At 38.9% G+C, this 15,110-nt stretch overlaps 1 protein-coding gene across 3 annotated transcripts; it reads right to left on the bottom strand.

Moving 5' to 3' along the window:
- Positions 1-11,279: 11,279 nt before the first annotated feature.
- LOC136226270 (transcription termination factor MTERF8, chloroplastic-like) lies at positions 11,280-14,588 on the bottom strand. 3 transcript variants are annotated; one of them, XR_010687665.1, is made up of 3 exons: positions 12,462-14,588; positions 12,267-12,316; positions 11,280-11,860 (listed from the first exon to the last, which is right to left on the bottom strand). XR_010687665.1 is itself a non-coding variant. In XM_066014653.1 (2 exons), exon 1 carries the CDS (start codon positions 13,652-13,654, stop codon positions 12,545-12,547), a length of 1,110 nt encoding a protein of 369 aa, XP_065870725.1. In that variant the 5' UTR covers positions 13,655-14,587; the 3' UTR covers positions 11,282-11,860; positions 12,521-12,544. The 3 variants fall into 3 exon arrangements, 1 of the variants encoding a protein (XP_065870725.1); XR_010687664.1 differs by having other exon boundaries at positions 11,286-11,860; positions 12,521-14,585; XM_066014653.1 differs by lacking the exon at positions 12,267-12,316 and having other exon boundaries at positions 11,282-11,860; positions 12,521-14,587.
- Between the last annotated feature and the right edge of the window lie 522 nt (positions 14,589-15,110).

Here is a 15,110-nt window from a genome sequence, read left to right as displayed (position 1 = left end):
TGCTCCGAAACCCATCTGGAGGGTTCTACCTTCCATTCAGATATATTGTCGAAGACCTTGGAGTAGGTCCTGATTTTAACAGCTTTCTCTTTGCCAGAAGTTTGGCCAGTTTTACCCTTGCTCGGTGTAAAAGGGTTTTGTGAAGGTTCATCGGAGCTGGACTTTTGGTGGCCGGCACCGGAGACTTTGAAAGATAACTTAGTCATTCTTCGGAGATGGAGGAATTAGAGGAATTTGAAAGAAAATAAGTTCTAAGTGATTTCTTTGCCTTAAGAATTGATTAAGCGTAAAGAGTAAAAGATGGGGAAATACCCATAATTTATAGACGAAATGAACGGTGTGGATCTTAATCGAATCCATGTGTCAGTTTTGCCTTGGGATCATGTACCGACAATGATCCTGGCATTCATGACACATTACGGCGAATACGTCATCCTAGGCTATACGCGTGCTTTGCATTTATGCTAACGGATTAATCACTCAGTATTTAGAATGTCAAGCGTTTGATATTCTGAGTGGTCAGTGCATTATTTAAGGATGATTTTAAGTTCAAGTTCTAAACTAATTTACTCAGTGTGCAAGTTTACTCAGTATTGTATATTCAGTCAGTTTCAATGAGATACTCAGCAAACAAAAAATCATTCAGCATGTAATTCACTCAGCATTCATATTCATTTAGCACAGGAATTTACTGAAGAGGATTAAACATACCAATTGCTTCTCTCAGTATGCTGAACTGCTCACGGGCCAGTGGCTTCGTGAAGATATCAACAAGCTATTCGTCCGTTGGGACAAAGGTCAGCTTGATCTCACCCTTGAGTACATGGTCTCTAATGAAGTGATGTCTGATGCTGACATGCTTCATTCTGCTGTGTTGAATTGGGTTCTTGGAAAGATCAATTGCGCTTTTGTTGTCACATTTGACTTCAATTGTTTTCGTTTGAACACCATAGTCTTCAAGCTGTTGCTTGATCCATAGGACTTGAGCAACACAATGACCAGCAGCAATGTACTCAGCTTCAGTGGTGGACAGGGCTACTGACGCCTGCTTTTTGCTGAACCAGGATACAAGACAGCTTCCTAAGAAGTGGCATCCTCCAGAGGTTCTTTTTCGTTCCAGCTTATCTCGTCCATAGTCAGCGTCAGTGTATCCGATGAGTGTAAAATCATGAGTATTTGGATACCACAAACCTGCGTTCACTGAGCTTTGCAAATATCTAAGGATCCTTTTTACAGCAATGTAATGAGATTCCTTAGGGTTAGATTGATATCTAGCACAGTAGCATACTGAAAACTGAATGTCCGGTCTACTGGCTGTCAAGTAAAGTAGAGAGCCTATCATACCTCGATATAACTTGCTGTCTACTGACTTACCATTCTCATCAGCACAGAGGACAGTGTCAGTGCCCATAGGAGTGGATATTGGCTTGCAATTTTCCAAGTCATATTTCTTTAAGATCTCCTTGGCATATTTGGCTTGACGGATGAAGATGTCATTCTTTCCTTGTTTAATTTGAAGACCGAGGAAGAAGTTGAGTTCTCCCATCATGGACATTTCAAACTCAGTCTGCATTTGTTTGCTAAACTCCTTGCACATTGATTCGTTAGTTGCACCAAATATTATATCATCAACATAAATTTGGGCCAGTAGGGTATCTTTACCCTTTTTCTTAATGAATAAGGTTGTATCAGCTTTGCCCCTGACGTAATTTCTAGTCAGCAGGAAACTGGTCAGCCTCTCATACCAAGCATGTGGTGCTTACTTGAGGCCGTACAGAGCCTTTTTGAGTTTGTAAACATGGTTTGGGAACTTAGGGTCCTCAAAACCTGGAGGTTGATTTACATAAACCTCCTCGCTTATAACTCCATTAAGAAATGCACTTTTGACATCCATTTGGAATAATTTAAAATTCATGTAAGATGCATATGCACATAATATTCTAATTGCCTCTAGCCTTGCCACTGGGGCAAAGGTCTCACCGTAGTCTATACCTTCTTGCTGACTGTAGCCCTGAGCTACAAGCCTTGCTTTGTTCCTGACTACGTTTCCTTGTTCGTCCATCTTGTTCCTGAAGACCCATCTTGTTCCGATGGTCTTTTGACTCTTTGGATGAGGCACTAACTCCCATACATCATTTCTTCGAAATTGATCGAGCTCCTCTTGCATTGCGTTCATCCATAATTCATCGTACTCAGCTTCAGCGAAATTTTTCGGTTCTTGTACTGAGACGAAAGCAACATTGCTGAGGTACTTCCTGAGTTGATTCCTCGTCATCAGGGTATTCCCAGCAGAATCAAGGATTGCACTTTCGGAGTGCCCTCTTGGAATCCTTATTTCTTTGGGTAGATTTATGTCTTGTGTTGTTCCTGTTTCAACAATCTCTGCAGAAGTAGATGGGTCAGTAAAAGTAATCTTAGGTTCACTCTTACTCTTGGTCAGCCTTTTCGTGAATGACTCAGTAGCTGGTTCTGAGTCAGCGATGGTTACTGAGTTTGGATCATCTTCGGTCAGCGGCTGGTATCTACCTGCAGGGTCAGTTTCATCGAACTCTACATGTATTGACTCTTCTAAAACTTGAGTCCGCTTATTAAAAACTCTGTATGCTTTGCTGTTTGTTGAGTAGCCCAAAAAGATAGCCTCATCAGCTTTTGAATCAAACTTTGCTAAGCTATCTTTGGTATTTAAAATAAAACATCTACAGCCAAAGGCACGAAAGTATCCAATATTGGGCTTTCGTCCTTTCCAAAGTTCATAGGGGGTTTTCTTGAGTATAGGTCTAACTAGAGCCCTATTAAGAATGTAGCATGCTGTGTTAACAGCCTCTCCCCAAAAATACTTTGGAAGCCTATGCTCATCCAGCATTGTCCTGGCTATTTCAACCAAAGTTCTGTTCTTCCTTTCTACAACCCCATTTTGCTGAGGTGTTCTAGGAGCAGAAAAATTATGGTCAATGCCGCTGGCTTCACAGAATTCAACAAACTTTTGGTTTTTGAACTCTCCACCGTTATCACTACGGATATGAGCTAATTTTAGGTCTTTTTCATTTTCAATTTTTCTAACCAAATTTGAAAATGTCTCAAAAGTCTCATCCTTGCTGGTCAGCAAGATGACCCACGTATACCGAGAGAAGTCATCTACAATGACCAAGGAAAATCTTCTTCCACCCAGACTCAGCGGCTGGACTGGACCAAAGAGATCCAAGTGTAGCAACTCTAACGGACATTTAGTTGAGACAATGTTTTTACTGTGAAAAGATTGTTTGGTTTGTTTTCCAGCTTGGCAAGCGTGGCATAATTGATCTTTTTGAAATTTAAGTTCGGGCAGTCCCTCAACCAATTGCTTTCTTGCTAGTTTGGCCAGGAGGTCCATGCTTACATGACCAAGTCTCATGTGCCATAGCCAGGAATTTTCTTCCTTTGTTACTAAGCACACAGTTTTTGAAAACTTTTTCTCTAAGTCTAGCATAAAGACATTATCTATCCGAGGGGCAGTTAAAATTAACTCATTTGTTTTACCCTCGTATATTTTACATCCAGTAGCATCAAATATAACTTTTCTCCCATTGTCACATAGCTGAGCTACGCTGAGTAAGTTATATTTGAGTCCGCTGACTAGGGAGACAGATTTAATAGTAGGATTACCTCCGATGGTTCCTGAGCCTACTATCTTACCCTTCTTGTTGTCTCCAAAACTTACGCTCCCTCCTCGTTTACGTTCAAACGTGATGAACTGAGTTTCATCACCCGTCATATGCCTTGAGCATGCGCTGTCAATATACCACATCTTTGACTTCTCGGCACATCTCAGGCTTACCTGCATTGTAACTAGTTACTTTTAGGTACCCAATTCTTTTTGGGTCCTGACTTGTTAGGTGCAACAGGTATAACATCATATTTTATTTTATGGCGACATACATGGACAGTATGGCCATTCTTTCCACAGAAGTCACAACTGACCTTCTGTTTAGGATTTTTTACTGACTTGACAGCACCCTAGTGCTGAGCGTACCAGCACACCTTAGTGGTGTGTCCTAACTTCCCACAAAAGTCACACTGGACTTTTCGCTGGGGATTCCATCTCTGCCGAGTACCTTGGTACTGAGTTCTCAGAGGAATGTTATTTTTCTTAGGAACCTTTTGATGAGAATCGGATCCATGCTAAGAACGAGATTATATTTACGAATTTTAATCCTTTATTCGATAATCCTATGAAGCGTGCGAAGTTTAAAATGAAATAATTTAATCACTTTCGAGTTACACGAAGATGAAATTGATTCAAAAAATTACCATATGAATTTCAACCATTTGGATTTATTGGGAAAATAAAATCAATTCAATATGAATTGATTTAATTATTTCAATGGTCAAAATGAGAATTTCAACACAATGTGAACCTTATCAATTCCATGTGAATTGACTTGGTTTTTCATTATTGGTTTTTCATTATTGGTTTTTCATTGTATGGAAACATTTATGTAGTATTTTGTTTTTATGGTTGACTAAGTTAATTCCCTAATTACCCTTGTACTATTGTTAGTGTTTAAGGTACATAAGGGGCAATTCTAGTCATGGTTTATTTGTGTTTTATGTATGTAAGGGTGAACCCTTTCATTTGTAAAAGGTACAAGTTTGATTTCAATAAAAATATTACTCTTAAAGAGTTGTGAGTGGTTTCTCTTGTGTTTTTTGGGGCACTACTTTGAACAGTTCGGGATTAAATCCTTAATTGTTGGAGACTGGGATTGGGTCTTTACAACCTAGTTTTGTAAGGGTTCTTTTCTGTCCGACCCTGATTCATTAGCTTTCCTAGGGATCAAATCTAGTTGTCGGGTTTTCGAGGCACTGTTCCTCGTGGGTTCACATCACCTTTAGTTGGTTCTGGATGGTTATGACGTCCTTCCTCAGTTTCTTTGAAACTAACTGGACTTTAGAGACATACTCATGCATGATCTTCATGTTAGCATAGAGTGGTGAGCATATCAGAGAGAATAACCGGTAAAAGGCACAGAGTGGTAAGCATATCAGAGAGAATAACCGGAAAAAATTGAGCGAAACACCGAGTGAATCGTGAGTTTTTTTTTTACTTGATCTATTTGAATTTCTTTTGCGTAATAATATGGCAGACAATCAAGTGTTAACAATGTTGAACCGCTTGATGAAACGTATGGACATCATGGAAGAAAATCAACGAGTTGTTCTAGAAACAAACCAAAGCGATGTAATGTATCATTATGATGTCAGCGAAAGATCAACTAGAAATCAAGGTGACTATGGTAGAGAAGAAATAGGTCTTGGGAATGTAAAATTCAAAATATCATCGTTTGGTGGAAGAGATGATCCTGAAGCTTATTTGAAGTGGGAGAAAAAAATGGAAATGATTTTCGACTATAACAATTTTTCAGAAAAGAAGAAGGTACAAAAAGCTATTACAGGATTGTCAGATTATGCCTTAATCTGGTGGAATCAATTTGTGACAACCAGAGAGAGGTGTAGAGAACCACCAATTGATTCTTGGAAAGAGCTAAAAGCCGTTATGAGAAAACGATTTGTTCCTAACCATTTCTATGTGGGTTTGTACAAACACATGCCGAGTGTAATGCAAGATTTCAATCGAGTCGAGAACTACTACAACAAACAAGACTTCATATCTCGATATGAGATTATTGCTAATAGCGATAAACGTACATGTGTAAGTGAAGAAATAACGGGTGAAAAGACTGGAAAAGTTGTTGATGAGTCTGGCAGAGTGAAGGAAGAGTCTAGCAGAGTGAAGGAAGAGTCTGAGAGCACTGCATGCAATGATGAGGATGATGCTCTTGAAATTGAAGAACTAACAAAGAAAGATGAAACGCCGCCGAATAAAAAAATTGAAACAAGATCTCAAGTTGAGAATGATGTAGACAAGGTTGAGATTCAATATGTATCTGCATCTGACCAATGTTATGTTTCAGAGATACTGGATGCAATAGAAGATGAGGTGAAAATTGATGAACAACTGTGTGGAGTTGAAAAGACAAATTTTGTTGATTTCGTGGGTGTTGAAACGATACGTGCTTATACTAACAAACTTGACACTTGTTTGTTTAGTGTTCTAGATTCTAAATTGCAGGTGTTCATCCACGAACAACATTGTGATTCGAGGACGAATCGTCTTGAAGAGAGGGGGAATGATGAGAATCGGATCCATGCTAAGAATGAGATTATATTTACGAATTTTAATCCTTTATTCGATAATCCTATGAAGCGTGCGAAGTTTAAAATGAAATAATTTAATCACTTTCGAGTTACACGAAGATGAAATTGATTCAAAAATTACCATATGAATTTCAACCATTTGGATTTATTGTGAAAATAAAATCAATTCAATATGAATTGATTTAATTATTTCAATGGTCAAAATGAGAATTTCAACACAATGTGAACCTTATCAATTCCATATGAATTGACTTGGTTTTTCATTATTGGTTTTTCATTGTATGGAAACATTTATGTAGTATTTTGTTTTTATGGTTGACTAAGTTAATTCCCTAATTACCCTTGTACTATTGTTAGTGTTTAAGGTACATAAGGGGCAATTCTAGTCATGGTTTATTTGTGTTTTATGTATTTAAGGGTGAACCCTTTCATTTGTAAAAGGTACAAGTTTGATTTCAATAAAAATATTACTCTTAAAGAGTTGTGAGTGGTTTCTCTTGTGTTCTTTGGGGCACTACTTTGAACAGTTCGGGATTAAATCCTTAATTGTTGGAGACTGGGATTGGGTCTTTACAACCTAGTTTTGTAAGGGTTCTTTTCTGCCCGACCCTGATTCGTTAGCTTTCCTAGGGATCAAATCTAGTTGTCGGGTTTTCGAGGCACTGTTCCTCGTGGGTTCGCATCACCTTTAGTTGGTTCTGGATGGTTGTGACGTCCTTCCTCAGTTTCTTTGAAACTAACTGGACTTCAGAGACATACTCATGCATGATCTTCATGTTATCATGCAGAGTCGAATTGTCCTGAAGAAGCTATCTGAGGTCACTCAGTTTGACCTCTTCCACTTCGTCACAGCGCCTGCTGAGTGCTCTAACCTTTTTATTACACTTCTTAACAAGTGTATAGAGGTCACTCAGGGCATTAACCATATCGTTTCTGAGCTGGGGAAGAGAAATTACCTCATTTGATTGCTCTTCATCATCTGATGCGATGGATGGGTCAGCATGCTCACAGACGCATGGCTTAGCAAGTTCGTCAGCCATAAAGCATATCTTCGCTGACTCGGTGGACTCAGTTTCTGTTGATGAAGATTCATCACTATCACTCCAAGTAGCCACCATTGCCTTCTTCCCACTCTTCTTGTGTTTCCTCAGCGTGGGGCAGTTTGACTTAATATGGCCAGTTTGATGGCACTCAAAGCATGTAATGGTCTTTGAGCTGTCCTTTCTGTATTTGCTGTCGCTTGAGTCAGCCTTATACTTATCAAACTTTTTGTAAGGCTTTTTAGAATATTTGTCGTTCTTCCTGAACAGCCTTTTCATCTTCCTTGTGAACATAGCCATCTCCTCATCATCAGTTGAACTCCCGTCAGTGGAGTCAGCTTTTCATGACAAGTGACTTCTGCTTCTTGTCATCAGATTTTTCCTTCACCTCAAAGTTTTTCATGGATATCTCATGGGTCAGCAATGAACCGATGAGTTCGTCATATTTGTAGGTGGTTAAATCCTGAGCTTCCTCAACTGCTGTCTTCTTTGCTTGCCAGTCCTTCGGAAGACTCCTGAATATCTTTTTGACTTGTTCTTCCTCGGTGAAGATTTTCCTAAGTCTCTTGAGCTCATTTATGATGTTGGTGAACCTTGCGTTTATGTCTGAAATGCCCTCATCATTGTTCATCTCGAACAGCTCGTACAGTCTCATCTGCTGATTCACCTTGGATTCTTTTACTTTATTTGTTCCCTCGTAGGTGACTTCCAGCTTTTTCCAGATCTCTTGTGCCGACTCGCAACCTGAGATTTTGTTATATTCTGCAGCATCGAGCGTACAGTGAAGCATATTGATAGCCGAAGCATGGTTTTGAAGCTTCTTAAGATCATCCTCTGTCCATTTGGCCTCAGCTTTTATAACTGTTTGGCCAGCCACAACCTCGACAGGTACAAACGGGCCTTGGACTATAGATAGCCAGGCACTCATGTTTGTAGCCTGAATGAAGTTTTTCATCCTATTCTTCCAGAAGGTATAGTTTGACCCGAAGAATAGGGGAGGCCTAGTAATGGACAGCCCCTCAGGCAGTATTTGAGTTGTTTCGTTTCCAGGGAGAAACCGAGTGCTGTTTTCGCCCATGGTAGGGATCAGGTCAAGGTTGTTAGACCTTTTAAAGTGAGCTTTTAAGCTCTGATACCACTTGTTGGTCCCTTGTAAGGTTGCAAGTATAGTTCCAAGGGGGGGGGGGTTAGGAACTATTTAAACTTTTTTCGCAATTAGGGCAAACTTCTTTTTCTAAGGAAAAAGGTTTTAACAGCGGCGCTGAGTAAACAGCAAGATACTGGCTTAGTCAACAGGTGACTAGGTCAGTTTCTTAGCTTGAGTCAGGAGATAGCACTTGGAGTCTATTCCTGAGCTCAGACGTTTAACACGCACAACTCAATTTGACCTCTTTAGTTGGTCAGTTTTGATTATTTAAAGCAAGCAATATAAATAAGGAGTTAAGGTAAGAAATACTTCACTCAGCAGATTTATCCAGGTTCGGCTTCTTCTAAGCCTACGTCCTGTCCTCGGAACACGTTCTGAGATTTCAAATCCTCTACTGAGCTCTTTAAAGGTAGAGCCTCAAACCCTTTACAATATCAGCAATTGAGTATGACAAGAGTACATTCCTCTATACTTCTACTCAATCCTAATCTCTCCGCTGAGTACTTAAAACCGAGTACTCAGCCTCTCCTTTCTATCTCTAGAAATGATAAGTGTTTTGTCCTAATACAAAGATGTGTTAAGACACTTTAGACGATTTACAATCACTCTAGACTTTTACACAGATATGAGAAATGTAGTGTAAGAATTTTGCTTTGCTTCTTGCTTGCAGAACTTGTAGAGATTTGGTCAGCGTAATGGCTTGATCAAGTTCTGTATATTGTGAAGCTTGTGATGGCACTATTGATAGAGACGTCTGGGTCATCGGTCATTTCGAAATTTGAAATAACCGTTGGAGGGAAACGACTATGTGTCGTTGTCATCCTGACTTGTACAGAGCTCTCGGCCAATCACAATCGTGTATCTTCTGTCCTCGGTCAGCTCAGCAGATGGTCTCTCCTTTTATGGTAAAGTCAACTGGACAGCATACTGTGCCGTCTGAACTTTGCCAAAAGAGGAAATACTTTATCTGGAAGTTTTCCTTTGCCAGCTGCTGTCTCGTACGCTTTGTCGAGACTACTCAGCAGCTTCATTGTGAAGTTATTCCTGAAGGTCTTCTAGATCCTTCCGTTTGCTGAGTTGCGTTTTGTTCAAAACGGCAACGTCTTGACATACGCGGGCCGAGTGTACTGAGTTGTTTGACTTGGGCCTTGGCTTCCGTATTGGGCTTGGGCCTTCCAATCCTTATGACTTATAGCATTTATACTCAACATTGAACAAACACATTAGTAGAATAAATCAAAGCATTTAAACTTAGTGTGTTTAGAATATGTATTTTAATTTATACTTAAACAATTTTGTCAAATCAAAATTATGTGGAAAGGTGTTTCAACAGAAACTTCCTAGAATGAACCTCGGTAGAAACCTACTTCTTAGAGTGAACCTCATGGGAAACCTACTTCCTAAAGTGAACCTCAAGAAAACTAACTTCCTAGAGTGAACCGTAGGGAGACTTGAGGTAAACTTAGGGGAACTAAAAAGTCATTTAATATTTTAACGTGTATTTTGTGAACCAATTAAAACTCAGAAAAATTAGAAAGTATCAAAATCAATCCACCGTGGAAGTAAAAGTGGAGCAGTTACTCATGACGTGATCTCAATGTGGAGAACGTGACTTGGTAGAAAAAATAGGAAGTTACCACCAACGTCTATAAAAGAAAGAAATCACGATGAAAAAGAGACAACTCGACATACATCAATCAAAATTCTAGAAAATTATCTCGAGACTTCAACAATTTAAATTCCTCAATTATTTCCTTAGTTTTAATTTTCAAAGTTTAAGTTCATTCGATCTTCCAATACAATTTTATTTTGTTTATTATTAATCATTTCTATAAGGTCTGTATCGTTTTGATAATTAAATCCTTTAGAATTTTACGATTACTTTATTCCGCACAATCGTTTGATAATCAGAAGTTAGTAATCACAATTTTATTCCATAGTTCGAGAATATTATAATTCTCTGGTACAACCGTATTTTTCATAAAAGCGCCAAACACATATATATTAAGGAAACGATTGATTTGCATTATTAACTTCCATCATTACCATCCACGTGTCCTACTTTATTCCTCCTAAAATAAATATGCATAATCCTGGATCTATTAGAAGGCTGATCCATTATTGGCCCTTTAACATTATTTCCATCAGACATCATCTTATGAATTAAATTCAGTGAAAGAAGAAGAAAATTGAAGTTTTGTTCATGAAATCACTAAGAGGCATTTGATTTGAGGTCTTTAGAAATGGGAATGGAAGGGTTTCATTCCCTTTGTTCTTGTTTGTTTAAAAAAAAACTCATTCCCTTTATCCATTTTAGATTATAGGTTTACGCCACTTTAGGTTAAACCCATTACCCCAGGCCCCGTAGGAAATTGGATTCCTTTTACCACATTCTCTTTCCTAAACATATCCAAATACGTTGGGAAATTAATGCTTATTCATTTCCCTTCCTTTAGTTTCCCTTTCTCCCCTAAGTACATCATTCATTGATAACTAAACGTTACTTTGCCTCACACAAATTCTTGTAGATGTGATGCCGCATCAGCAACTAATGTGATGCCAAATCAACAATTAATCCTCCAAATAACTGGATACTCCAACATTGGAGTATGTTTAAATAGATCCTTACTATGAAAATGCATACGGAGCTTTAAAACTTTACATAAAAGCACTTGCAAACTTTCAATTAATCACTCATAAATATTAAAACACTCCTGACTGAGTATGTAAATCTTGAATCGGTTATTGATTCCATCCTTCCACCACCTTCTACATCTACCTCTTGAATTTCACTGTTATATTTGCGAACAACTTGTTCAAAACTTGTAGGACATATCAGGCTCCTGAACTTTAAAGGTATCTCTTTAGTCCTCTGAACTTGCTCAAAATGTGTATTACTCCTCTGAGTCGAGGCAGAACAATGAAAGGTTTGTTGACAAGTTAAAAAATGTATCACTTTAAGCAAGTTTAGGACGACAATAAATCATTATAAGCAAATGGAGGAGGCTAACTGAACACCTTTGAAGTTCAGGAGGTCAATCAGTTCAAATTTTTACATATACATAAATGCTTCAGTTAAATACACAAAATCTATTACATTATACAAAACAACTGAAACGTTCAAGTCTAACTATAGGAATAGTATCCATTACTACTTTAACATGGAAAACTAAACTACTTCAATATCCATATACAAATAAATAACTGTCTATTGCTAAGCCTTTTTGGATGAGGCAAACCACATATTTCATAAAGATACCAATGCTTCACTTGGCATTCAGAATACTTCTCCAGATACTCTAAGTAGCTGTATCATATGCTAAGGGAATAACAAATAGTTCATCATCATCATCATTTATGTAGATAATGCAATTTACCGCGGTTTTAGACTCAGAATTTCTGTAGCTACCGATCCTTGCTAGTTTGATAAGCTTCTTTGGGCTAATCATGCTTCTTCGTTGGAAACAGAGATTTATATCTGGAAAAGGTATTGATTCGAGCGACAAGAAACACAGTTAATTTAGTTATTTATATATTAAAGAGAAATAAGGAATTCCATGTTATGTTGGATTTCTTACACTATGCCAACTCCTTCCCAAAATTTGAGTTCAAAGAAAAAGAATATGTTATTGTCCAAAGATCCTAAACTAACTTAATTTTGTCCCATTCTGATCTAGTATAATCAACCTTTAGGCAGTCTAAGAAAGTTATGACAAAACGAGGGTTACTAAATGAATTAGACTATTTTGCAGGGTTTGCTCGCCATAAATAACTATCAAGGAGATCCCTATAAATCTCCAGTCATCTTCTTCTTCTGGTTTTGGTGACTAATATTAATATTATCCTTTAAAAACTGAAGATATGTTAATTATGGAAAACTTTACCTGTTATTTATGAATCTGTTGTTTTAGGAAGTATTTGGAAATTCCCTCATCTGTTTAAAACAATAATCCATCAACAACTCAATCAAGAAATCAGAAAGTAAAACTAAATAATTTCAAATCACAACACATGATGTTCAGCAAAAACAATGTAAGCAACAACGTAATTAGGTTCCTGTCCATGGAAATGAAATTTACCAATCCATTGGATGCCAAGCATTAGAACATAAGCCATGTGGATGCATCATTAATCATACCTCAAATATGCGAAAATCGGTTGACTATGAGCCCTGACTAGCCACATACAAATCTCCTACTTCATCTTTATAAGGAATCACATACTTGTTTATAAAATCTGCATCACTGATCTGACAAAATCGAGCACCACAGAGTTTTTTCTTGAGCAAATTCTTGCTCTGAAGGGCCTTAAGCACTCGTACTCGGGGCTTTAACCTCTTCTCCACACTGAAAGTAAGCGTCACCGGGTAGCGGACAATATCAGAGATGCCTAAATCCTCAACACTAAACAACAGCTGTGTTACCTCCTTAATCTTTCTTTCTGATACAGCAAATGCTAGAGGATATATCCTAAAAGCATACAAAATATTCTGCTCTGAAAAGCCCAAATCCCTAAAGAGTTTCAACTTCAGCTCCCAGTTCTCTCTACTCATAGAACCCAGCGCCCTAATAGCTTGAAAAAACATCCTGGATTCCCTTTCAACACCCATCTCATCAACTCGTTGAACCAAACCCTTTAGCTTCTCTTGACTGGACAGAAAAATCAATGGAGCGCGACAAACATAGGAATCAATCAGCAAGGAGCAAATCCCACAACTCTTCAAGTACTCTATGGTAGGAACAAGTGACCTTTCTAAATCACGATCCAGAAGCCATCTACCCCCAGATGTCTTAAACAGCCTACAAATATCAGCATTAGGTCCCAAAACATTCTTTAACCCTAAAATAGACAGCCGAAGCCTATCAGCACTGCAGCGCAATAACGATGGAGAAGCAGATATAATATCAGTAAACTCAGAGGAGTGAAATCTCAAGTCCTGAAAAACCATGATTTTAGGCTTAATACGTGTCTCAAGGTTATCAGAAAGAACCCAGGGTCCTTTTTGGACAATAGCTTCTATGTGATTCTTAGAAAAGCCAGCTTCCTTAAGGAATTTTAGAACGGAATCAGCATTTAGGGGTTTGTTGATGTATTTGGTAGATGATGATGACGAAACCTTTGAAGCGCATTCCGGGGAGAAGTTGTGCTGATTAACTAAGTAATCAACTATTGAGATTTTGGGAGTTGAAGTGGAGAAGGAAACCAGAGAAATTGCTCCAAAGATTGGAAACTTATGGAAATTTACGGGTATTCTGCGTATCCAGGGAGGCATTTCTCTCGTAGGGGATTTAGTCGATAATCAAAGCTGAGTAAGTGAAATCAATGAATCTTACCTCGAAGTCAATCCTTTAAGAAGTCTGACAATCCCCGTTTTGAGGTCATTTTCCCAAAGCTAGAATCAGAGCAAGGCATCGATCAGAACCGGAGTACCCCTTGAGAAAGAGACTTGTCCTCAAGACTCAGATTAGGAAATTCACTCTTCAGTACAAACTCATCTTCCCACGTAGCCTCATCCATGCCTTTAGTTTGCCATTGAACCAATAGTTGGGAAACAGATTCTCCTTGCCGTTGAATTATGTGCGAAGCAAGCACTTTTTCAGGGAGCAGAAGCGAGGAAGGATGTAGTTCCAGCTCAGGTGGCAGATGAGATGAAGTTGGGAGAGGGCCTTCAGCCTTTTTAAGCAAGGATACATGGAAGACATCATGTATCTTAGAAGAAGCAGGAAGTTGCAGCCTATAAGCGACGGTTCCGATCTTAGCTTCAATTTGAAAAGGGCCAAAGTAGCGAGCTGAGAGTTTGGGATACACACGACGAGCCACAGTTTGCTGTTTGTGGGGACGGAGCCTGAGATACACCCACTCGCCAACTGCAAAATGAATTTCGCGTCGATGCTTGTCAGCTTGATGCTTCATAGACTGCTGGGATAACTCAAGCTGATGTTGAAGTTGCTTAAGAGCCTCATCTCGGTCTTGGAGGTCCCGAGCCACCGCTTCTACTTGAATTTCACCAGGGACAAATTGGAGAATGGTGGGAGGCTTACGACCATAGAGACCTTCGAAAGGGGTAGTGCCTGTCGTCACATGATAGGAGGAATTAAACCAGAATTCTGCCCAAGGAAGCCAATGAGACCAGTAACGGGGTTGATCAGATGCAAAGCAACGGAGATAGGACTCTAAACAACGGTTGACCACTTCCGTTTGTCCATCTGTTTCAGAATAATAGGCTGAGCTGTACTTTAACTGAGTTCCCTGGAGTTTAAACATCTCTTGCCAAAACTTGCTCATGAAAACGGGATCTCTATCACTGATAATAGTCTTAGGAAAACCATGGAGACGGACCACTTCCTTAATAAATAGTTCAGCGATCAGTCGGACTGTATATGGATGTTTTAAGGCAATGAAATGACTGAATTTTGTCAGACGATCAACGACTACCATGACAGCCTCATAGCCCTTTGATCTCGGAAGCCCCACAATAAAATCCATTGAAACGTCTTCCCACACAGCTTGAGGAATAGGTAGTGGCTGAAGCAAACCCCCTGGGGAGAGAGTGGAAGCTTTAAATTGTTGGCAAGAAGTGCACTGCTTTACATAATCTTTGACTCGTTGTACCATCCCACGCCAATAAAAACTAGCGGCAATTCTTCGATATGTTCTATAGTACCCGGAATGTCCCCCAAGAACTGAGTTATGAAACTCATGTAAAATGGCAGGGATCCATTGGGAGG

This window comes from Euphorbia lathyris, chromosome 4, assembly GCF_963576675.1.
Source record: "Euphorbia lathyris chromosome 4, ddEupLath1.1, whole genome shotgun sequence".
Classification (NCBI taxonomy): Eukaryota; Viridiplantae; Streptophyta; class Magnoliopsida; order Malpighiales; family Euphorbiaceae; genus Euphorbia; species Euphorbia lathyris.
Note: the sequence above shows the minus strand (reverse complement) of the source record. Positions and strands in the feature narration are given on the sequence as shown.

Coding starts and splice junctions, on each gene's coding strand:
- LOC136226270 (XM_066014653.1), bottom strand. CDS start 13,654: ATGCCTCCCTGGATACGCAGAATACCCGTAAATTTCCATAAGTTTCCA.